This window comes from Necator americanus, chromosome V (assembly GCF_031761385.1).
Source record: "Necator americanus strain Aroian chromosome V, whole genome shotgun sequence".
In the NCBI taxonomy this organism is placed as follows: domain Eukaryota; kingdom Metazoa; phylum Nematoda; class Chromadorea; order Rhabditida; family Ancylostomatidae; genus Necator; species Necator americanus.
The window spans coordinates 3,008,188-3,027,058 of record NC_087375.1 but is presented as its reverse complement, the minus strand read 5'-3'; the positions used below and the strand labels follow the sequence as shown (position 1 = coordinate 3,027,058).

The window sequence follows — 18,871 nt, the reverse complement described above, 5'->3', positions numbered from 1 at the left end:
GCGAAACTGCGGATAGCAGATGTTCTTTTCCATATTGCGGCTTAGTCGTCTTTTAGCTCGAAGGAGACGGTGATTAGAGTCACTCAAAAGGATGGTATTACTGCGAAGTCAAGTAGACACTACTTCCAGTTGATGAGTATGTGGTAGATCTCCGATTGGTCCGGTTAGACGATTCCCATCTCCAGTGACGATGATCGTTCTTCATAAAAAGAAGAATTGATGAAGAAACGTTTGCGACTCATTTACCTGGTCCCATCATTTATTCCAATAACGTCTCCTACAACTGCAAGTAGGGACCCATCCCTGTATCTCGCTAATTGGAGTACTTTACTGAACTTTTCTAGTTGAGCAAACTTGGTTGCTTTCGGACTCTGTCGTTCTCAGTCATGGTGGTGATTTTGTAATCAATAAGCATTCGTTTTTGACATACATTGAAATCATAACTATCGCTTCATCAGCGATGAACCTTAGTTATGGTGGACGTATACTCGGATCAAAACGACATGACGCTCAGTGCAGTCACCGTAAGCGGAGGCGGCGCGGTGGAAGCGGTTGGAATCGAGGTGGGACCATCGAGAACTGAAGCGTGGAATGATGGTATCAAAGGTCCTCTCCATCGGTCCTAAACAGTATACTTCACCACACCTCTTCGAGCGGGCCCTGCTCTGCTCCGTGCTTCATGTTGTTTTGACCCTACTATAATATCTTGCTGGTTTATGTGTGGCCAAAGTGTACCGTAACGATTCCCAACCTTAGTGATTTCTGGATTTTCGTAACATACAATTTTTGCACAAAAATTTCATTGAAGCTACTTATCATCATTCCCTGTGCAGTTCAGTGCTCAAGCAGAATGGACATCAACATGTACTTATCGGAAATGTTTGCCGCCACAGCTGAAGTGTGTTATTTACATTTATCGAGAAGGATAATGAGAGGAGCAAATATCCCATCCGGCCACTTTGCTTGCAACAGCGGAGAACTTCAAAACCGCACTGAACATGTTGAAATGTTATCAACGAAGAAAACTTCAACGCATTTACATTTGGTCATTCTTATTAAGTACTGCTAGGATTTCCTATCGGCCACCATGAAGTCTATGGAATCTCTCATACGGTGTGTTTTGCCTGAATGTTACGATTTTACAAAGTCAGTCTGCGAGCTTTTGGGTCACAATCTACGATTTTTTCTCGCCGGATGCAGAGAAAAAGGTGAACTGCCTGGAGCGCCGCGTACTTCGCGTAATTACGACTACAGTTCCACCAGCTGCTCTCCACGAATACCTTCAATTACTACCTTAGAGCAGAGCCTATCGCTGGAGTTTTAGTTTTTAATTTGCTTGGAACTAAGTTCTTCCAGCTTGGTCGACCTGTTAAGTTCCCAGCAGAAGCATGATCATTAGAATAATTTTGACAGTACAAATGTTAAGTCAGATGTGTGTGCGTGTGCGAGAATATTAAACGCAATAAAGAAAAAAGAAAGTGGAAAGTTGTAGAAGAAAAAAAGTCCTATTAATATAGTCATAAACAATGCGACGGTGCCCTTTTGGCTAATTTAGATAATTTTGTGGTCCACCTATCGCTAAACTCAGCAAATCCTTCATTGTTGAGTTTCTAAGACTTCTTCTTACTTTGAGACGTCAACACATCTAATCTGTCATCCACTCCAAAATTAAAACTAAAAACTATTTTTATGATTTTTCTCTATACTCCCAGGGATAGGTTCAAAGTTCAGTTTGATGACACCTACAGAAAAAAGGAATACATATTTTGGGCCTGACTTGCAAACAATTTCCTTACTTTTCAACATCGATAAGAAAATCCGGTGTCGTGGTGTTTTTCAACCTTAAAAAAGCGAAATTTCAAATAAAACTTTCCAGCTCTCTGGAGCAGAAGATAACAAACTATGAAAGAGAATATAGGCGGAAGATAAGAAACAAACAAACAAACAACAGACAAACAAATTCACTTCAACAATTCACAGAATTATTATAAAGGTTTCTATCTGCCGCTATCAACTGTTATACTAGGAATAATGTTACAGAAACAGCGCCAATCGGGTCGAAAATCGACAATGTTTGACCGGCGCAGCTGACGAACTACACGGAGCTACATTGGTGGTAAATAAATTTTGCGGTACTAGGACTTTTTCTATTGCTGCTATCGATGCGATCTCTTCAGACAACAGAAAACACCATGAACACTTTAGAGGCAGCGTATCACGAAACTGACGATGGGGGGAGCTCTTTGAGCAAATACAGAGTTCGGGTAGATTACGAGTGGCTCGGCTCGATTTCCCTTAATTGTCCTGAAAAACGGGGGGGGGGGGGGGAACAGCGTTTGTTCCTACGGGGTACGTCAGTCGCATTCTTGTGCACGTTACGGTTCCCTCAATACCCTATTCATTGGTTTTACTTGAAAAATCTGCTGAGGAGACCTCATTGATTTTGTGCCGCTCGCTCGTGGATGCGGCGCGTACACAGTACTGATGCGTTTTCACGTAATTCGTAGGAACAAACGCCGTTCCTGGTGATGATTTGGATGAACTGGGCTCTGGTAGTCACGCTCACATTGATAATATAGGTTCCGGATTCCTTATTTGTCCATGTACTTCAACATCGTCAGTTTCGTGATACGCTGCCATCAAATTGACTTTTTTTGATGAGCTTCTTAATTGTAAATTGGTCTCTACATTAGTTGCTTCGAATTCGGTACTATGACGTGACAGAATTATGAAAACACGATGGAAAGAGCTCCATTCTCGCTAGACAACGTGTTTATTACCATTAGTATGAACTATTCAGTGATCAATTAAAATCTTGGAGAGGGACATTTTCTTCAATTTTTTTTTGCCACAGAATTAAAGTAGTTTTTAAGAACGCTTTTGCCGCTCTTTTGTTGTTTTTGGGTATTTCGGTTTATTCGTTTTAACTATTTCCTCGTTATTAGCCTCCCTTCTTTACTGAGGAATCTCATGAGTTTTCTAAATCTGAAATGGATCGCATAGGTAGAGGCTGAACGATCCACCTCCTTCAACTTTAGCCTCTAGTCTTTTTTGTGGATGTTCCAGAAATATAAGCATCGATGGAAAATTTCGTGATTTTCCAGCTGAAAGTGTCAGCACTGCATTCAAACGATATTCAAATATGACTTCACATCTATATTCCGCCGATGCCGCTTTTTTAAAATAAATTGATTGAAGTATTATTTTTCTCGTCCTTTCCCACCATAATTAACACGCAAACATAGAACGATGTGCTAGGATGAAATGACGTAAATATAATCGCCATATCTATGTAAAGATTAGGGTCCCACGTCAAATTGCGTAAACTGCTTGCCATCATTAAAGAGATCATACCACGAATCTGAAGGGTGGTGCGGATTTCAGGTGGAGTATCCGTATACGGGGTCGTGGATTATAGAGACGGGGGTGGTTCCGCTCACCTCTCCCTGCATCACTGCAAACAGCTGTCTCCAGAATGCTGTTTTGTACCATGCCTTCTATTGCAACGCTCCACCCCTTGCGCCGCCTCCGCCCTGCGATTCGTCGAAAATCAATACGGACTGCCCCGATAGGCAGTAAGGGACGCTACGCGGGCAAGAGTGGCGCGCTGCAATAGAGGGCATCGTACAAAACTGCATTCAGGGGCGGCTGCTTGCAGTGATTCTGGGGGAGATGGGCGGAACCACCCCGGTCTCCGTAATCTACGACCCCGTATACAGATACTCCACCTGAAATCCGCACCACCTCAGATTCGTGGTATGCTGCCTTTAAAACGCATATGTGCAAGTGCAAGTGCAATTTCTTACGAAGTGATCTGGCAAACGTGATGAGGGCAACATACAGGGGAGTACACATACGGACGCATACATCAGGACGAAGTACTGTGCATGCAGTTGTTACGGCCATAAAAAGATTCACAGCGTCTCATTTACATGGAACGTGGGACCCATCTCACCCAATTTTACCGCTTTTCAGCTTCGGCGCTTGTTCTCGTGAGACTCCGTGGGACCTCTCCCCCTGCTTTCTGAAATTTCGTCCCACAAACTTACAAATACGTCATAGAATAAGCAATCTTCTCCCTTCCTCTTTATTTCGGTAAACAAAATATAACGCTTATTGATCTATAAATTGATTTGAAGTTGATTCTGATTTGGAAGTTCTTCAGTTAAAGCTCGTTTTTTTTTGTCTACTGAGAAGTTTCACTTAACTCTAGGATCCTACAACGGACATACAAGAAAGTGGCACTGCCACCACGGACTGCCTTGAGGAAAGAACAAGACCAGGCAACAGGGAAACGTTCGAAATAAAAATGTCGGTTTTCTATTTCCGACATGTTATCATTTAAGATTTTTGAGATGAGATAGCATATACCTTCGTTCCAGAGACATAAATCCCTGCCGAAGTTGTGTGCCCGAGCTTTTGATAGCAATAGGAGTGACATCGACAATTTCAACTTTGATGGTTCTTTCAACCATAATTTTAAAGTATTACTTCTGAGGAACAATTTATTTCAGTAGAATCTGCTGTAAATGTGATAAATTCACCTAAAATATTGCACCAAAACCCCATCATAATTTACTGTAAATAAAGAAATGCTCTAGTCCGATGATCGTGCAATATTCTACTCTCATTTAAATTGTTTTAAATCAATAAAATCATCAATAAATTAATTTTGAAGAACTTTAGAAATTCGCAGCAGTTCGAACATTACTTGTGTTGTGTTGCAAAAGATAAAATATTATTAGCAATAATATGGGTTTTGTGGAATGGAATCCAGAAAAGTGCTCTACACATTTGCATATTTCCTCATATCGCACTCAAAACGAGCGAAACGAGCTTCTGTAAATTTTAGAGAGATGTAAAAGTTCGGATGGTCAAGCACGTTACGCTATATTTGGTTACTATCCTATAAAACATAAACACTTCCAGGATAGTGTTACTCTCCTCCGGGCTCTTTTTCACGGAAAAAAAAGAAAGTTTTCAGAAAAAGAAAGAAATAAATTATAAATATTTATTTGAAACTTCAAGTCCAACGAGCAAGAGCTAAAATACGACAAATGATAGAGAAGATATTCAATTTCTAGCATTATAATGCAGAACATTTATGTGAATCCACAAAAAAAATTTAGCCAACTATTTAGCAAATATCGTAGTTTAATCCACTATTAGTCCGTATGTGCATACATTAATAGAAGTAAAATTATATGAATGAAGATAATAAAGCAAAGACAGAATGTTGTTGGTGTACAAGATTCTGGGTATGCTACGCTTTCTCCATATCTGAAAAAAAAATTTCTATGACGACTTATCAAATTTCCTCCTTTAATCAGTAGTACAATACTTACTTAATATTGTGTTTGTTCACATATTTTTTCGAACCTTTTTTACTTCCGTTAGTCTAAATGGAATAATATAAAATTAATGTGAGACTCAGCCAATAAGACTGAGCTTTGTACTCACATTCCAAAAAACCCCATCAGGAACTTTTCTGCAAAATCGAAGGTGAAAAGTCAAGGCAACGAATCGAATATGGTTTCAAAACCAACCTTTTTTGCATGAAAGCTCAAAGCTGAAATGATTCAACCTCGTAGATCCGAAGAGCGTGTAGAAATGATTAATATCGAGGGGTAACTTTCGCTATCTTTCTAATATCGGGATATGATACGGTTCGAAATCCTTGATCTCATGACATCAATAAACTCAACTGTGCACAAGTATAGACTGACTCTGCCTACACTTGTGTTCAAGCGTGGTGATGTGATGTAGGGAACCCCTTCCACTTTCCGTTACTGCGTCCACGTGCGAGCGGTCGGAAATCAATGATGTCTCCTCAGGAACTGGAGCGTGTTCAAACGTACTTAGGAACGTGGGAAGGAAGGGAGGTAGGAACTAAAGCCGGACGAAAAGGAGATTTGGGGGGCTACCTCAAAAGTGCTCTTATTGCTACCTAAGCAGACTTATTGAGATCTAAGCCAACAAACAGTGTTTGTAGATCTAGTAACTACGTTAATTACCATAATTATAGCAGGATCAAAACGTCATGAAGCACAGTGCACTTGCGTAAGTGACTACGCTCGAAGCGGTCGAAGCGTAACGGCTAGTATCGAAGGAGGACCTTAGGTAACACCATTCCACGCTGTAGTTCTCAATGCTCCCTACTCGATTTCAACCGCTTTCGCCACCGCGCCGAATTTGATAATGTCGTAAAATGGTGTGTAGATCCGAAATCTGCACTTCCTGCTGTATAAGTGACGGCTTACAGTAGGAAGGCAATAGGCCTGGATCGTGAGGGGTCTGTCAGTTCTCAGATAATTCTCTCACTTTTTCCACTGAAGATTCGGCGTGAAGTTGCTTTCTTTGAAGTATTTGTAGGAAATCACTGCACTTAGGATTTGGCCGTTGTTTGTACTTATTAGCCGTTTTAGAACTCCGGATCTTCTCCTTGTGTCGTTCCTTTGAATAAATAAATATAATAACAGATGATAGGTTCGATGATATTCGTTGTTAGTCACTCAGAAGTCAGATAAGTCGAGCAGTTTTTTGTGAGCTGATAAAGAACAGAGCACAACAGGGGATGACCAGAAATACCCGTGGATTAAAGTGCCCCTCGAATGATATACTAATGATATATTTTACTATTTGTGTGGGTAACAGCAGAAAATCGTGGCAGAAACCACTTCTCCGACTTTAGCTGATTGTACTTTGGAATTATGAGTTACTAAAGACTGGATCTAAAGCTTATAGGTTTTAATTAATCGCGATCACTTTTTATGTTCTTAATTTGCAACGAGCGCACAAAAAGCACACATTGACGAGTTCTTATTTATTCTCTGTTAGTGCAGAAATGATGACAATTCCATTCAAAATCAGATGATAAACATTTGAAGAATGTGCAGACCGATGTAGGAAGGACGAAGGTAGTAATGCTACTGAACTTTTGTAACCAGTGTGCGGCCGAAAGTAGTACATTGATGTTAGAGCTGTCTACCTCTTCTTCTTTTCTTACGCTGATGTAGCTGCAGTCTCTGCTACCAAGGATCCGAAGGCGCCTAGGGAGGCTCTGTCCACCGCAAAATCTTTTCAAACACATGATCATGAAAAGCACAAAAAAAAAACATTGTAGTAACGAAAAAAACGTAATGGGGATACCTTATCTTTGTACGTAGCCATCAATGCCTCTTTACTCTATAAGCCAAGACTTTTTGGCTCGTGTGTTTGGTAAAAATGATCCACGTGGTGCTCGAAGAAACGTGAACCACGTTTAAGTTTGACCAATTAAAAAAAAAACTTTATTCATTGCGCAATATAACAGCCCTACCTGGTTTCCGGCCAGAAATTCAGCGTAAACTTTATTACGTGGACGTTCGCTGTACGTTACTCGGAAGCACATTGCAACACGAGGAAGCTCATCGATTTTTGACTTTGGTTTCCACTCATTTTGGAGCTGTTGGAAAAGGTTGGAGTATTTTTCTTCAGTTATAGAGTTGCTCATACAACCACTTCATCGCTTATATGTAGAAATCTGCACGTAAGCCCAATATTCTTAGAGTATCTCAATTGCCAAACCTAAAACGGATTAAAACATCGGATATTGTTGTTATTGTTATTGTATTGTTTATATTATATTTATATGTTATATATTATATTTATATTATATTGTTGAGGCAGGAATCCAATTCCTGCAAGCTGAATTCATTGAGGAAAAACCCTGGAATCAGACGACTCCAAAAGATTCCAATCATATACAGTTACACAAAGAATGGGACAGAAATCAAATGTTTACAAATTAGGATCTTAGACCTGTCTTAGGAGCAAAGCAAACGATAAAAGTAATGGAAAACAACTTCTTTGAATTTATGTAGTGCTATTTATGCACTATTGCACGAAAAAAAGAGAAACTGTACAGTGCAAAAAGAAAGGAGGTCCATGGAGTTTTCCGCATACTGTAGAAAGCCCAGCGTACGTATACCTTCAGCGAGCGCGTGTTGTGTCCATGCGTTTTCGCCGGCTTAAAATTTTTTTTCCAGAAACTGAGTTGTGTTTATGCGCATATTCGCTTCTCTTCCATCAAGGCGTGTAAGTTGAAATCGCGCTAGATTTTATAGTGTGGATTTCATCTTGTCCGAGAGATTTTGTAAGGTTATAAGCTGAAGAGCACATTGAGACATTCACTGTCATTGATAGAATTTGTACGTTATGTTGTGGTAAGAATTATTCTTCTTAGCAGCACAACTGCTATTACCCTGTATTCTAATTCGTGATTATTTGTAATCTCTTTTTATATGTGGAAATTTTTTTGTAGTGTTGTTTTTAGGGATGGTGTATTAGAGTAAGAATAAACCCCGCAACAGTTGTAGTGGAACTGAGAAGTGTCGTCCGTTACTTCTATCTGCTGTAACGTCTTTTGTTGAGGGACAAAGAAGAAAATTAGGAAATGCTAGAGGTTAGTTATTTTCAAATACTCTTATATGCGGCCACACTTGCTTAAAAAAGAGGTCCCGGTAAGATATTTCTCTTTTCATACACTCGACAGAGCAAAAGTTATGTTGTTGACATTATTAAACAAGATAATGTGGATGGTTTTTCGTAGTTCTTTCAGTCTTGTACTTTCTTCACTGCATTTGAAAATTAGGGAGTTAGAGGTTCCAAAATTCATTTCCACACGGGGAATGTTGTACGTGTGTGCATGATTAAATCCCGACTACGTCTCAGGCTCGATATTAGCATGACATTTTCTGTAGCTGACCTTTAAAGAGCCGGGTGACATGGATTCCAGGAGTTGACCTGTGCTCAACAAACCAAGTGATGCTGATTTAGGCATACATCTTCGTTTCTATTGAGTTCAACAACCAACTTCTTGTTGTTGCATGTTACCCTCTAGTGTTCTAATGACACGATTATAGTATTTAGTTGATTTGTTGTTTATTTAATTTCTCTAAGGTTTTTAATGGAACCTCACTGGGTATTTATTACAAGGTTTCTCAAGAATGGTTGAAAATAGTTCCGTTTTTGAAATGGATAATGATATTTCAGAAAGGTCCAGACTACGGAGCAATCGTTATCCGAACAGCGGCTGGCGTTGTAATCTTCATATCTTTATCTCTTATTCTTCTTGTCGTGGGGAACATGATCTACACCTCTCTTACTGACCGAGTTCAGTTTCGCGAGAGAGTGAGTTTGTTTTTCAATAAGAAGTATCCGTTATGTACTCATTATGCTAATGGAGAAAGTAGATATACAATCCAGCTGTTTGGGATTTCGTCCCCTCATCTTTTTATTCAAAATTCATTCTATGTAAGTTTGGGTCCATTCGAATATGAAGTTAGAAGATTGGCTCAGGAAAAGGACGTACATGAGATGTTTTATGCTTCACAAAAGAAAATATCAACACGACTCAGATAGATATTGCAAATAAACTTTGTCGTTGCTAGTTTTTTTTCTTTCAGAAGCAGCGCTAACTTCTTTTTTATCTCCCTTCATCGTCTTCTCTTCTCGACAATGCATACTCACCAATTTGAACACACAGTGACGTTAGTTCTCAAGTCTTCATTGTATTTCCAAAAGAGTGCATTACATTTCGGACATATCAACCTCTTCTTTCAAAATTACGGAGTGGCCTTGTTCCAGAGGTGAAAGCAGCAGCCAGCCCATTCGAGAGCCACCCTCTGGCCCTACCAATCCTATCAGCTCCCGTGCGTCTCCTTTACAGTCGGTTGTTGAATCAGATGCTTCCGGTATGTCCATAGTTTGCATTTCATTCATATTATCGCTGTTTCTGCTGGTTCACTTTTCTTTTTCCTTCGCGTTATCTCAGAAAAGAGAGGTATCGTTTGTGTTCGATAGTGTTTACTGCGTTTTTAATTTCCTGGTTCTTGGAGCGCCCGTTATCACTCTTCTGATGACATTTTATTGGCATCGGTTCTCGATTGATGGACCATTTGCAGCACTGCTCTTTTTGGGTTTCATGTCTAAGAGAAGCGGATCTCTTCAGTTCTGTCAGGATACTTTTGTAAACTAATCGTGTGATGTATAATGGTCCCATCTGAATTCGTTTTTTAGGAAGGTTTAAAAAATGAGTGAGTGCCTGCTCAGTTTCTCTTGAACAGTCCCATTTTCTTTACTGAATAGACGAAGTTCGGTATTCGCAGTATAGCATTTTTGTGGAAAGCCTTTGTGTAGAAATTATCTAATGTTGTTTCAGTCTTAGTTGTCAGAAGTCGGTGAAGAATTTTAAAGTCACTCTAATTGTCAGTCAGTCTAATTGGCGCCACAGTTTTCACATAAACTCTGGCTAAAATTCATCACTTCGTTAGTATACTTTTCCCCTCTACTTCATCCTTAGCATGTATTTTGTCTTCCGACGTTGAAGACAAACAACCTCTTGTGTAAATAAAAGCAGAAATTGCGTTCTTGTATATATATCGCGGTGTGTACTCGTAATTGATGCCTCTGTGTAAATACGGAATTTGACCCTTTTTAGAACTTTACTTCACCTCTGTAGAGTAGCTAATTTAGACTTTCACGTGGTGGTGCCTCAACATAGGGGACAAATGGCTGCACATGCGGCTTCAGTCTCGTCAGCACGTACTAGAGACAGGTACTTCTTCCCACTTGTTTCATATTTTAACTACGTTTTTGAACGATTATAGTCATCGGACATGGTTATACCTAGTCAAATGTATGTAGGTCGCGGGCTTCCTCATTTTGTTCCTGCTTTTCACCAACTACAAGTAATTCGGACACGGATGATGAGGACAGGCCAGCACAATTGAGCAGGAATTGGAACACTTCCGTTACCGAAGTTGTAAGACAGCAGCTTGCGCTTGTCGGAGAAGCAACAAATCAATTAGCTGGGCCTTCAATTTCAAGGCGTACGAGTAAGTTCGGAGTTCAACTTAATTACTTACCAGTGCAATTGCTTGCAACTCTAAGAACATAGTATGCAAGTAGATTCGACATTTCCTAGAAGCAACGAGGAAATTTAAAGAAACAAAACTTTGCTACTTTGGGTTGGTTTTGATTATGATGATCACGCATATGATTGCCATTTTGCCCGAAACTATCGATTCGTATGGATCTATTGATTTCCCGCTAAGGGAGCCAGTGCAGTGGAACCTCAATTATAGGAATTCTCGTGTACCCAAATTAAAGATATAAGAACCGCTTTGAGCAAGATATTTGATTCATGTTGAGCAGAGTTGCGAAGCTGAAATGTGGAAAGGGCATAGGATGCTCTCCATACCCCTTTAAACATTATAAAAAGGTAGAGTGGACAGCGCTGCTCAACTCATATTTGTATGCGCACGTACATGCGATCCTCCAACCGTCCAAAAGTGAAGTGGGTCGGAGCAACGGCTCGGACCCCTGACTTTTTGACGGTTGGAGAAGGGGTTCTCATCACTTGAGCTGCACCCCCATCATCTGTGTAGGGTTCGGCTCCTCCCTATCGGCTTTCTTAAGGTGTTATAGCTCTATTTCTTTCTTTCTTTTTCTCACTATTTTGTGTCTCCCTAATAGTGAGAACAGTTGCTACCAACAGTAGCAAGTCTCTTCTGTGCCTGTGCAGTGTATTTGTTTGTGTTTATGGGTCCTTAATTGGATGTTTTAGTTTTTTTTTTGACTCAACATCGTGCACACGTATTCGGAAATTTCAGTGTTGAATGATGAGGTCACTGTGCATCGTATTGTGGAATATTCGCATCATCTAGTGCCAGACATCGACCGCATATTAGGCTCCAGTTATTACTGGGGGGTAATGGATCGGTTCCAAGCGGAACAGTTATTAGACGGAAAACCTGAAGGTAAAAACTTCTGATATACATATGTATATTTATTTATTTATTTATCTTTGAGGTTTTATTGTACTGGAACATGAAAGCATTTCTAGGAACGTTCCTCCTTCGTGATAGTGCACAAACTGAATACCTTTTCTCGGTGTCTTTTCGCCGATATCAGCGTACACTGCATGCGAGGATTGAACAGGCAAGGTTTTGAAGTTCTGTTGGTTATTCCTCTAGATTTCCTCTTATCTCATTCGCTTTCTACTCTGAATTAGCAGCTCGTTATGATGAATGAATGTATAACAACGAGTTACTGATTCATGTGACTTAATTTACTAAGTCGTCAGCTGGATACTATTGCATGGGACGATTGTCTTTGTCTTCAACAGAGATATTAGATATTGTATCTTGATCGAAAATACTTGATCCAAACATACTCCCTCTCTCTCTCTCTCTTTGAACAGAACAGATTAACGCGAATTGAAGCATTTTCTTCTCAAACTATTGTTGTAAATGGACTTTTATTACATATGGTAGCCACTAAAATAAGTTAAACTTTCATAAAATGTGACCTAATAAAGGTAACACCTTGCAGTTCCTCAGAAAAATAAGCTGTTGAAAATGCATTTTCATTCTCTGTGTTGAAACATTCAGAGATGAGTTTTCGTTTAGGGAAATCACAGATTCAGTTTCGACATACATGATCAGAGTGTGTATTCTGCACCCACTGTAACGAAACTGATTGAGAAGTACAAGGATCCTGCCAGGTGTGTTTAGTCTTTGATGGTAGTTATACCTGCTGCTGTTCTAAAGGTGGTTGGTCCTGTTAGCGGTTGCGATGTAGGGGAACCCCACTAGCTTTACTCACCCATGTCTCATTACCTCACTCTGGATCACAACATTGGAACAGTTCCAGGTTGCGCATGTACAGCGTGTATGCTTAAAGCATGCTGAGTTTTCTTCTTCAGGATTTTCCTGAATAAAGTGACAGGATTGTGTTTCTCGTTCCATAATAAGTGTTCATTCAAAGCAGTAGGTCCTTCTCGTCATATCCTTCATTAGTTTTCAGCAAACTGGTTTCACTCTTGTGTTTCTATTTCTTTCTCAGGCAGTTGTGAGCATCGTTTTCTCAAGTTCGTCATTTTTTCTTCTGGTCTTCTGTAAACATGTGTGTAATTTGGCTTGAAACGCTTACTCTAAAGCAACGTCTATATTCTTTATCTTTACTGTGGTTAGTTGTGGTCGAAATACTAGAAAGTTCACCCTGTACTAACTGGAAATCCTCGTTATCTTCATGTTGTTTTTATGCGTCTTCTATTCCAGGTGTTTGTTTTTCGAGCCTCAGCTCACTCATCCGTTATATCGAAGTCATGTATTTTCCCTTCAAGTAGGCGTTTTTCAGGAGTTTGCTAGTCTCGTTTTTGAAAATTCATTGAAGGGTTCGTATTTTTCAGGAACTCTGTCGTGGTGTCATTATGACTCGAACTACTTATATAGGCGTGGCGAGTTTGCGACTTCCGCCAAAATTGAAACAGTTTGTTAGACAATATCATTACACCGTCCCTGTACGTACCGTGAATTTACAAGAATAAGAAATTCTGTAAAAATGTTAACATATTTTCTACCTTATTCCACTTTCTTTATTTCCTTCGAAGAAGATGTTTTTAATCTAAGTCATGTGGGATGTGAAGTTAATCTTGGCTTTAATATTCGGTTGTTCTTGTATTTGCTGTCCTTAGCTAGATCATTACGTACGCAAAGAGCGATGTTTCATTTAATGTCTCTTCGGATGCAGCTGTCAGAACATACCAGTGTACTTATACTATATACTTAGCACAATATTGCTCATAGTATGAACAATATAATATCATTGTAATTCTCTTCGCGTGCAATTTAATCCACAAATATGATTGTTCTAATCTTACGATGTATCATACATATAAAAATTGCTTTGTTGTCATATTTGTACTGTTCAGTACTGTAGATTTTTTGCTAGAGAAAATCCCTTGCACTTTTTTTTATCGAGAATTTATTTTTTTATTCTTTTCTTCTTGGGCCGTTGCCCTGTCTCATTGTTCAGGATAGAGCGACGTTCATCCTAGATTTCTTACTGCCTCTGTAAATTTGGGCAAGTGTAGCCCAGAAGTGAAAGGTTTCACTGTGCACATGCGGTCGATGGTTTGAAACCGCCTTAAGGCCAAGCCTTTCGTTCTTGCGGAGCTAAAAATTGGTAACATACTTGTTTGGGAGGATAAGGACGCCGACTTGATACATTGGTTGGCTCCCACAACTCATACCATAGGCGGGATTCACGTTCACATAACACAACACAGCATTGGTGCTGAAGTCAAACAAATTTCTGCGTCCGCAAGTGACTGGTGGATTTTGTCGTTTATCCATTTTTTGTCCGTTGGATTCAGAACTTTTGCAGAATAATCGCTAGCAGCATTCACAGGAACCGTTCTCTTTTTTGAAATAGTCTTTTTGTCGTACAATTGACTAAGGACCAATCATAGACTGATTGCTCGATTTTCTCATGTCTGGGGTAAAAGAGAACAATTTTCTTTTAGCAGCACGTAGATAATCCATGTTTTAATTATCTGAAACATGAATGTCGAGGCTAGGACAATCGCATCGCTAATCAGATTCCAAATGTATGCTTCTTTAAAAGTTAGCATTTGTAAAAATCCCGAAACTCAAAAAATGAGGGACCGAAGCCGACTTGATAGCTTATTTCTCACATTCAATTTTCGTGCTGTTCTAATACAGGTGTAAGGGTGAGTGTTAGAAGTTTGGATCCTCTAATTTGAGAATCCCATGCTGATTTAACAGTATTTGTAACTGTGCTAGCAGATCTCACCTTATTATAACAGATGAGAAGTTTAGCTGTTGTGCAGAGTATCGTTAGCAGTGACTCTAACGTCTTCTTGTTCGTAGTTACACAAAAATAGGTCGGAACAAAGATCACTCCAAATGAATATCTTAGATGCGCCCTAGGAGCATAGACAAATATCACAACTTATGGGAAATAACTTCGTTTAGACACGTAATCCTACTTTTCCCCTATTGTATGGAAAAGAATGAAAAAAAAAACAAGGAGAAGGAGAACTTTGAGAATGCACTCAAACCTGGCGCTCCCCAAGAAAATTAGCAGCGCACGAATTCGTTGTCGAGAATTTGTTCCTGTACTTGATGACATGAACTGAGCAATAGTTCCAGTTCGAACATCACCTGGACGTACCTTACCGTTCGAAGTTTAAAAAAAAAACTGAAATAAGACCAAGAACAGTGGCGGCATATCTACTGTGCAAATTCGTCAGTGATGACATTATGCAAATAACAACCGAGCAGTGATATCATTACAATAAGGGGGAAAATATAGTTGCGGAGAGGGGGCACTTAACTGCACTTTTTTTCTGGAAGATTTATCTTCTTTTTCTCTCTAAGTAGTTTTAGCTTACACGTCATAGATCCTCTAAGTCTAAGCTTAGGTTCTAGGGCTCCGACTAACGTGGTTATTCACTTCCAGAAGTGAGAGCGCGATTGAGTGCCGAATTACCCAATTGCGTTTTATTCTATCCGTGTACACCTTTATCTACCTCGAGTATCCCGAGGATCTGACGATATTCCAAAAAAAAAGGAAAAAAGAAACGATCCAGAACAGAAACAACAAAAAAAAAACGAAGCTTCGGAAATCACGTGACAGGAAAGCGGAAATTGGGCCTGGGAAGTTCTGGGGGAAGATGTCGTTGGGTAGGACGGGGCCACTCAGTGGCGCCCTTATTTCCCGAAGCTCTAACTTGCTTTCTTCTCTTAGTCACTTAAGTTTACATGTCACAGATCCTCCAAGACTAATACTTAGGCCTTAGGGCCCCGACTGATTTGATTATTTACTTCGAGAAATAAGGGCCCATTGAGTGCCTCCTCCCTACCTCCCCCAACGACATTTTACCATTTTACCCAAGTTCTCTTATCTCAACAGTATACCGAAAGCCGATGAAGTCTATGAAATGGAAATACAGCAGAAAACAATCGGTGATGAATCTAAAATGCAAGTCTACTTACCCTGAAATTCGACTGCTGGACTGGAGACCTGGAGGGTTGCGCGTCGCGACGCAAACGCCGCAACATCCGTTGGTTTTTGCTATTCTTATTTTCTGCAAGACTTTCGTGTTTTCATTTCATTTTTTCGTTTACTCGTCTGTTGTGTTGTTGAGTTACTTCTCGGTGGTGACGTTGAGGTGCAGTTTTCGGGAATGTGGAGGTCCTCAACAAGCTTGTTGTTTTGTTGCAGAAGTTCTCGGATTTTCTTTTCGTTGAAATTATATTCGAAAGCTAGGAAGTTGGTAAAGTTCCAGAAAAGAGAGAAAGAGTTAGCGAACGCAAACGGGGAAGTGCAAAAGCATAGTTGACTTACATCTTTTATTTGCTGAGGTATGAAACCCAGTGTCTTTCTTCGATGTGAGAAATCTCTACCACATATTTTTCTGTCGGGACGTACAACAGTGTCATGGTCATCTGTATTGTTTTCATCTCCTTTGTTGGCAACGAAGTTTTCGCTCAGAAAACACCACTGAGAGACTATATTTTTTGAAGTTTTAGTTCAGCTTAGCGAAAATATGGTGAAGAAGACGGGGAAGAAATTCAGGCCGCGTCTGAATCATGTTGCGAGGAAGAGACGACAGGCCCAAAAAAATAAGAAGAAATCCAAGAGCAGTCTGTAAGTTTTCTGGATGTCAACTAAAACAATTTAATTATTGAAGCTTTCATCACTATCTACACTAGTGAAGCCTGTGGAAAGCCATATTCATTCCAACAGACGGTTATTCGAGTTAGCGGTACAGAACTGCCTTTTCGTCAAAGCCTATGTGTTTGGCTAAATGGGAGTTCTGACTCCAAAATAATTCAAAACTCTGCACCACTATAAGTAGTAGAAATATTATTTTAGCTTAACCGTTAACTTTAACCGATCCACGACATGTAATCTAAAGCTACTAAGAGAAAAAGAAAGAAAGAGCTGGGACTACTACTGCTTCAGCTTTACCAAAGTCTTCAAACAGGCTTACTGGAACTGAATAGCTGGGTCAGTCAGGGTCCTATAACCTAAGCATTACTCTTAGATGATTTATGACGCGGAGGCTTAAGATATTAGGAGAAAAAAGGAAGGTTACCACTAATGCTTTGACTTCATCAAACTCTCCAAACAGGCTTGCTAGAAGTGAAAACCTGAAATATATTTTGTGACACTTTCAACGAAATCGAAAACTCTCCGTAATCCGTATCTGACCGGTAAGAACTTTCCCTGCGCTCCATGGACTTTTTTCTTTGCGTTTCAGGTGCAGGTCGAGTACAATTAATTCAATAAGAGCGCGGTTGAGTGACCCCCTACCACTACACTTTACCCCTATTCCGCCGCTCCTCTCCTGAATAACCGCTGCTGTTCAAAATCTCTGCCCAAGATGAGATTTTCCGTATTATAAAGGATCGAATGGAATGATATATTCAATAGAAGGATGCTCAAAATTACGTCATATTCATATTCTTTTTTTCTCAAGAGTGATTATAGCTAAAACTTTGGATGTAGAGTAGTGTAGCAGTTATTAATTACATCGAATCTCAGCGAGTCTTTTTTTTAAGGAAAGTTATCAGAGAGAACTGGGAAACTTCAAAAACACCCCGACAAAATGCGTTGTCTATGGGCTTGGCTTTCAGTCCGAACGATACTGTTCCACTAAAACAACCTCATGTGAGTATTTGAGCAATTTCATTTCATGAAATATTTTGCTTCACACTTGTGACTTTTAGCGTGATATCATTGATATGACAGTGGGAGAAGGGATGGATCTCACTGAGGCAGAAACCCTCCAAACTGTAGCAGCACAACAGCTTAAAAAGAAGAAAGAAAAGCGTGCCGCACTCAAACAGGAAAAAGTGAGTTCATTCGTTTGGCGATAGCTTACTTTTCTATCTCTCCTTATTTTTTAATGTTTTCATTAATTCCTGTGCTTTTTGTTATGACAGTTGGACTAGTGTGTTCGTGAATGTAGAAATGATGTTCGATATTGTAGAGAGGACAAAACATCCGATAAATCACCTTTCAATCCTAGTCGTTCATTATCAGAAGGGCAGGTTCCTTAAGATGAGATTAAGTGTGCGCGCGATTCGAATAGTGTGGAAAATCTCTTTTTTCCTTGCATCTCTTTTCAAGCGGCAGTAAAAGGATGTAACAAAAACCCTTATCGAAATCTATTGTTGTAACTTTACGAATAATCATCACGATGCAGTTTCTCCACCATCTTCCATCCGCTCAAAAGGAGGTACGATATCATTGAACAGTTTCTTAACACATTTTAAAGGCTAACGATAAACCTAAGTTTGAATAAAAGCGCCATAACACGCTTAGAAGCACCGTACAGTATCTACGCTCAGAATTTAGTTTAGTTGCTTAACCAGTAGGAAAATGTAGTCTGCGGATAAATTTTCGCTTTGCTGGTATCGAAACAATGCGTGTTTATTTTCTTCGGATATCTGAAGTAATTCCAGGCAATCAAAATAGTTTCTTCCTTGGAACACGAAGCAAGTCAACTGCAAGCCGAACGAGATTCGCATCCGCGTACCGTCCGTTTACCAGACAGGGACGTTGAATTATTGATATTCCTTTCACAGCGCTACAAAGACGACTATGAAGTAAATGTTTATTGATTATTCGTAGCTCTTTAGCCGCAATTCTTTGTGTCCAGAGTTGATAATACATGGAGTTATAGGCTATGGCTCGGGACCCAAAGAACCTGTTTCAGTATACCCCAAAGAAGATATGCAATTTAATGAAAATCTATAAGTCATCTGGTTTTCATGATGTAATAGAAAATCATATTAAGACGTGAGTTGTTCCTGATTCTGTTCTTGATTATACCGAATATATCCTTATTGTTGTTATTTTGTGCTGTTCTGTTGTTTTTGTTTTTGAACTTGTTTTTGGCTCCTTGTAAACAAATAAATAAGATGCAATAGCACCAAGATTATGTACAAAATCTTCATCTGATAATTAATGCAGTCTTTGAAGAAAACCATAGCCAAACAACTATTCGCAC

At 39.6% G+C, this 18,871-nt stretch overlaps 4 protein-coding genes across 6 annotated transcripts; 3 read left to right on the top strand and 1 right to left on the bottom strand.

Annotated features, from left to right (window-relative positions):
- Window positions 1–1,087: 1,087 nt before the first annotated feature.
- On the top strand, window positions 1,088–4,497 carry RB195_012780 (uncharacterized protein; the record flags this gene model as incomplete). The annotated part of the gene is made up of 4 exons (XM_064202319.1): window positions 1,088–1,113; window positions 2,041–2,116; window positions 4,214–4,311; window positions 4,383–4,497. The coding sequence occupies 4 exons, from the start codon at window positions 1,088–1,090 to the stop codon at window positions 4,495–4,497; spliced, it is 315 nt and encodes a 104-aa protein (XP_064058200.1).
- A 668-nt stretch (window positions 4,498–5,165) lies between these two features.
- Window positions 5,166–5,557, bottom strand: RB195_012779 (uncharacterized protein; the record flags this gene model as incomplete). Its single annotated transcript, XM_064202318.1, has 4 exons — window positions 5,166–5,280; window positions 5,346–5,398; window positions 5,461–5,488; window positions 5,547–5,557. 4 exons carry the CDS (start codon window positions 5,555–5,557, stop codon window positions 5,166–5,168), a joined length of 207 nt encoding a protein of 68 aa, XP_064058199.1.
- A 1,615-nt stretch (window positions 5,558–7,172) lies between these two features.
- RB195_012778 (uncharacterized protein) lies at window positions 7,173–8,328 on the top strand (the record flags this gene model as incomplete). Its single annotated transcript, XM_064202317.1, has 3 exons — window positions 7,173–7,218; window positions 7,313–7,456; window positions 8,315–8,328. 3 exons carry the CDS (start codon window positions 7,173–7,175, stop codon window positions 8,326–8,328), a joined length of 204 nt encoding a protein of 67 aa, XP_064058198.1.
- A 1,170-nt stretch (window positions 8,329–9,498) lies between these two features.
- RB195_012777 (uncharacterized protein) lies at window positions 9,499–18,664 on the top strand (the record flags this gene model as incomplete). 3 transcript variants are annotated; one of them, XM_064202316.1, is made up of 14 exons in its annotated part: window positions 9,499–9,530; window positions 9,628–9,734; window positions 10,516–10,597; window positions 10,687–10,877; window positions 11,655–11,801; window positions 11,888–11,982; window positions 12,453–12,547; window positions 13,104–13,167; window positions 13,235–13,345; window positions 16,388–16,500; window positions 17,418–17,526; window positions 17,586–17,711; window positions 18,324–18,467; window positions 18,545–18,664. In XM_064202316.1, the coding sequence occupies 14 exons, from the start codon at window positions 9,499–9,501 to the stop codon at window positions 18,662–18,664; spliced, it is 1,536 nt and encodes a 511-aa protein (XP_064058196.1). The 3 variants fall into 3 exon arrangements, with proteins under 3 accessions (XP_064058196.1, XP_064058197.1, XP_013306750.2); XM_064202315.1 differs by lacking the exons at window positions 16,388–16,500; window positions 17,418–17,526; window positions 17,586–17,711; window positions 18,324–18,467; window positions 18,545–18,664 and having other exon boundaries at window positions 13,235–13,372; XM_013451296.2 differs by lacking the exons at window positions 9,499–9,530; window positions 9,628–9,734; window positions 10,516–10,597; ... (4 more) ...; window positions 13,104–13,167; window positions 13,235–13,345 and having other exon boundaries at window positions 16,400–16,500.
- Window positions 18,665–18,871: the final 207 nt, after the last annotated feature.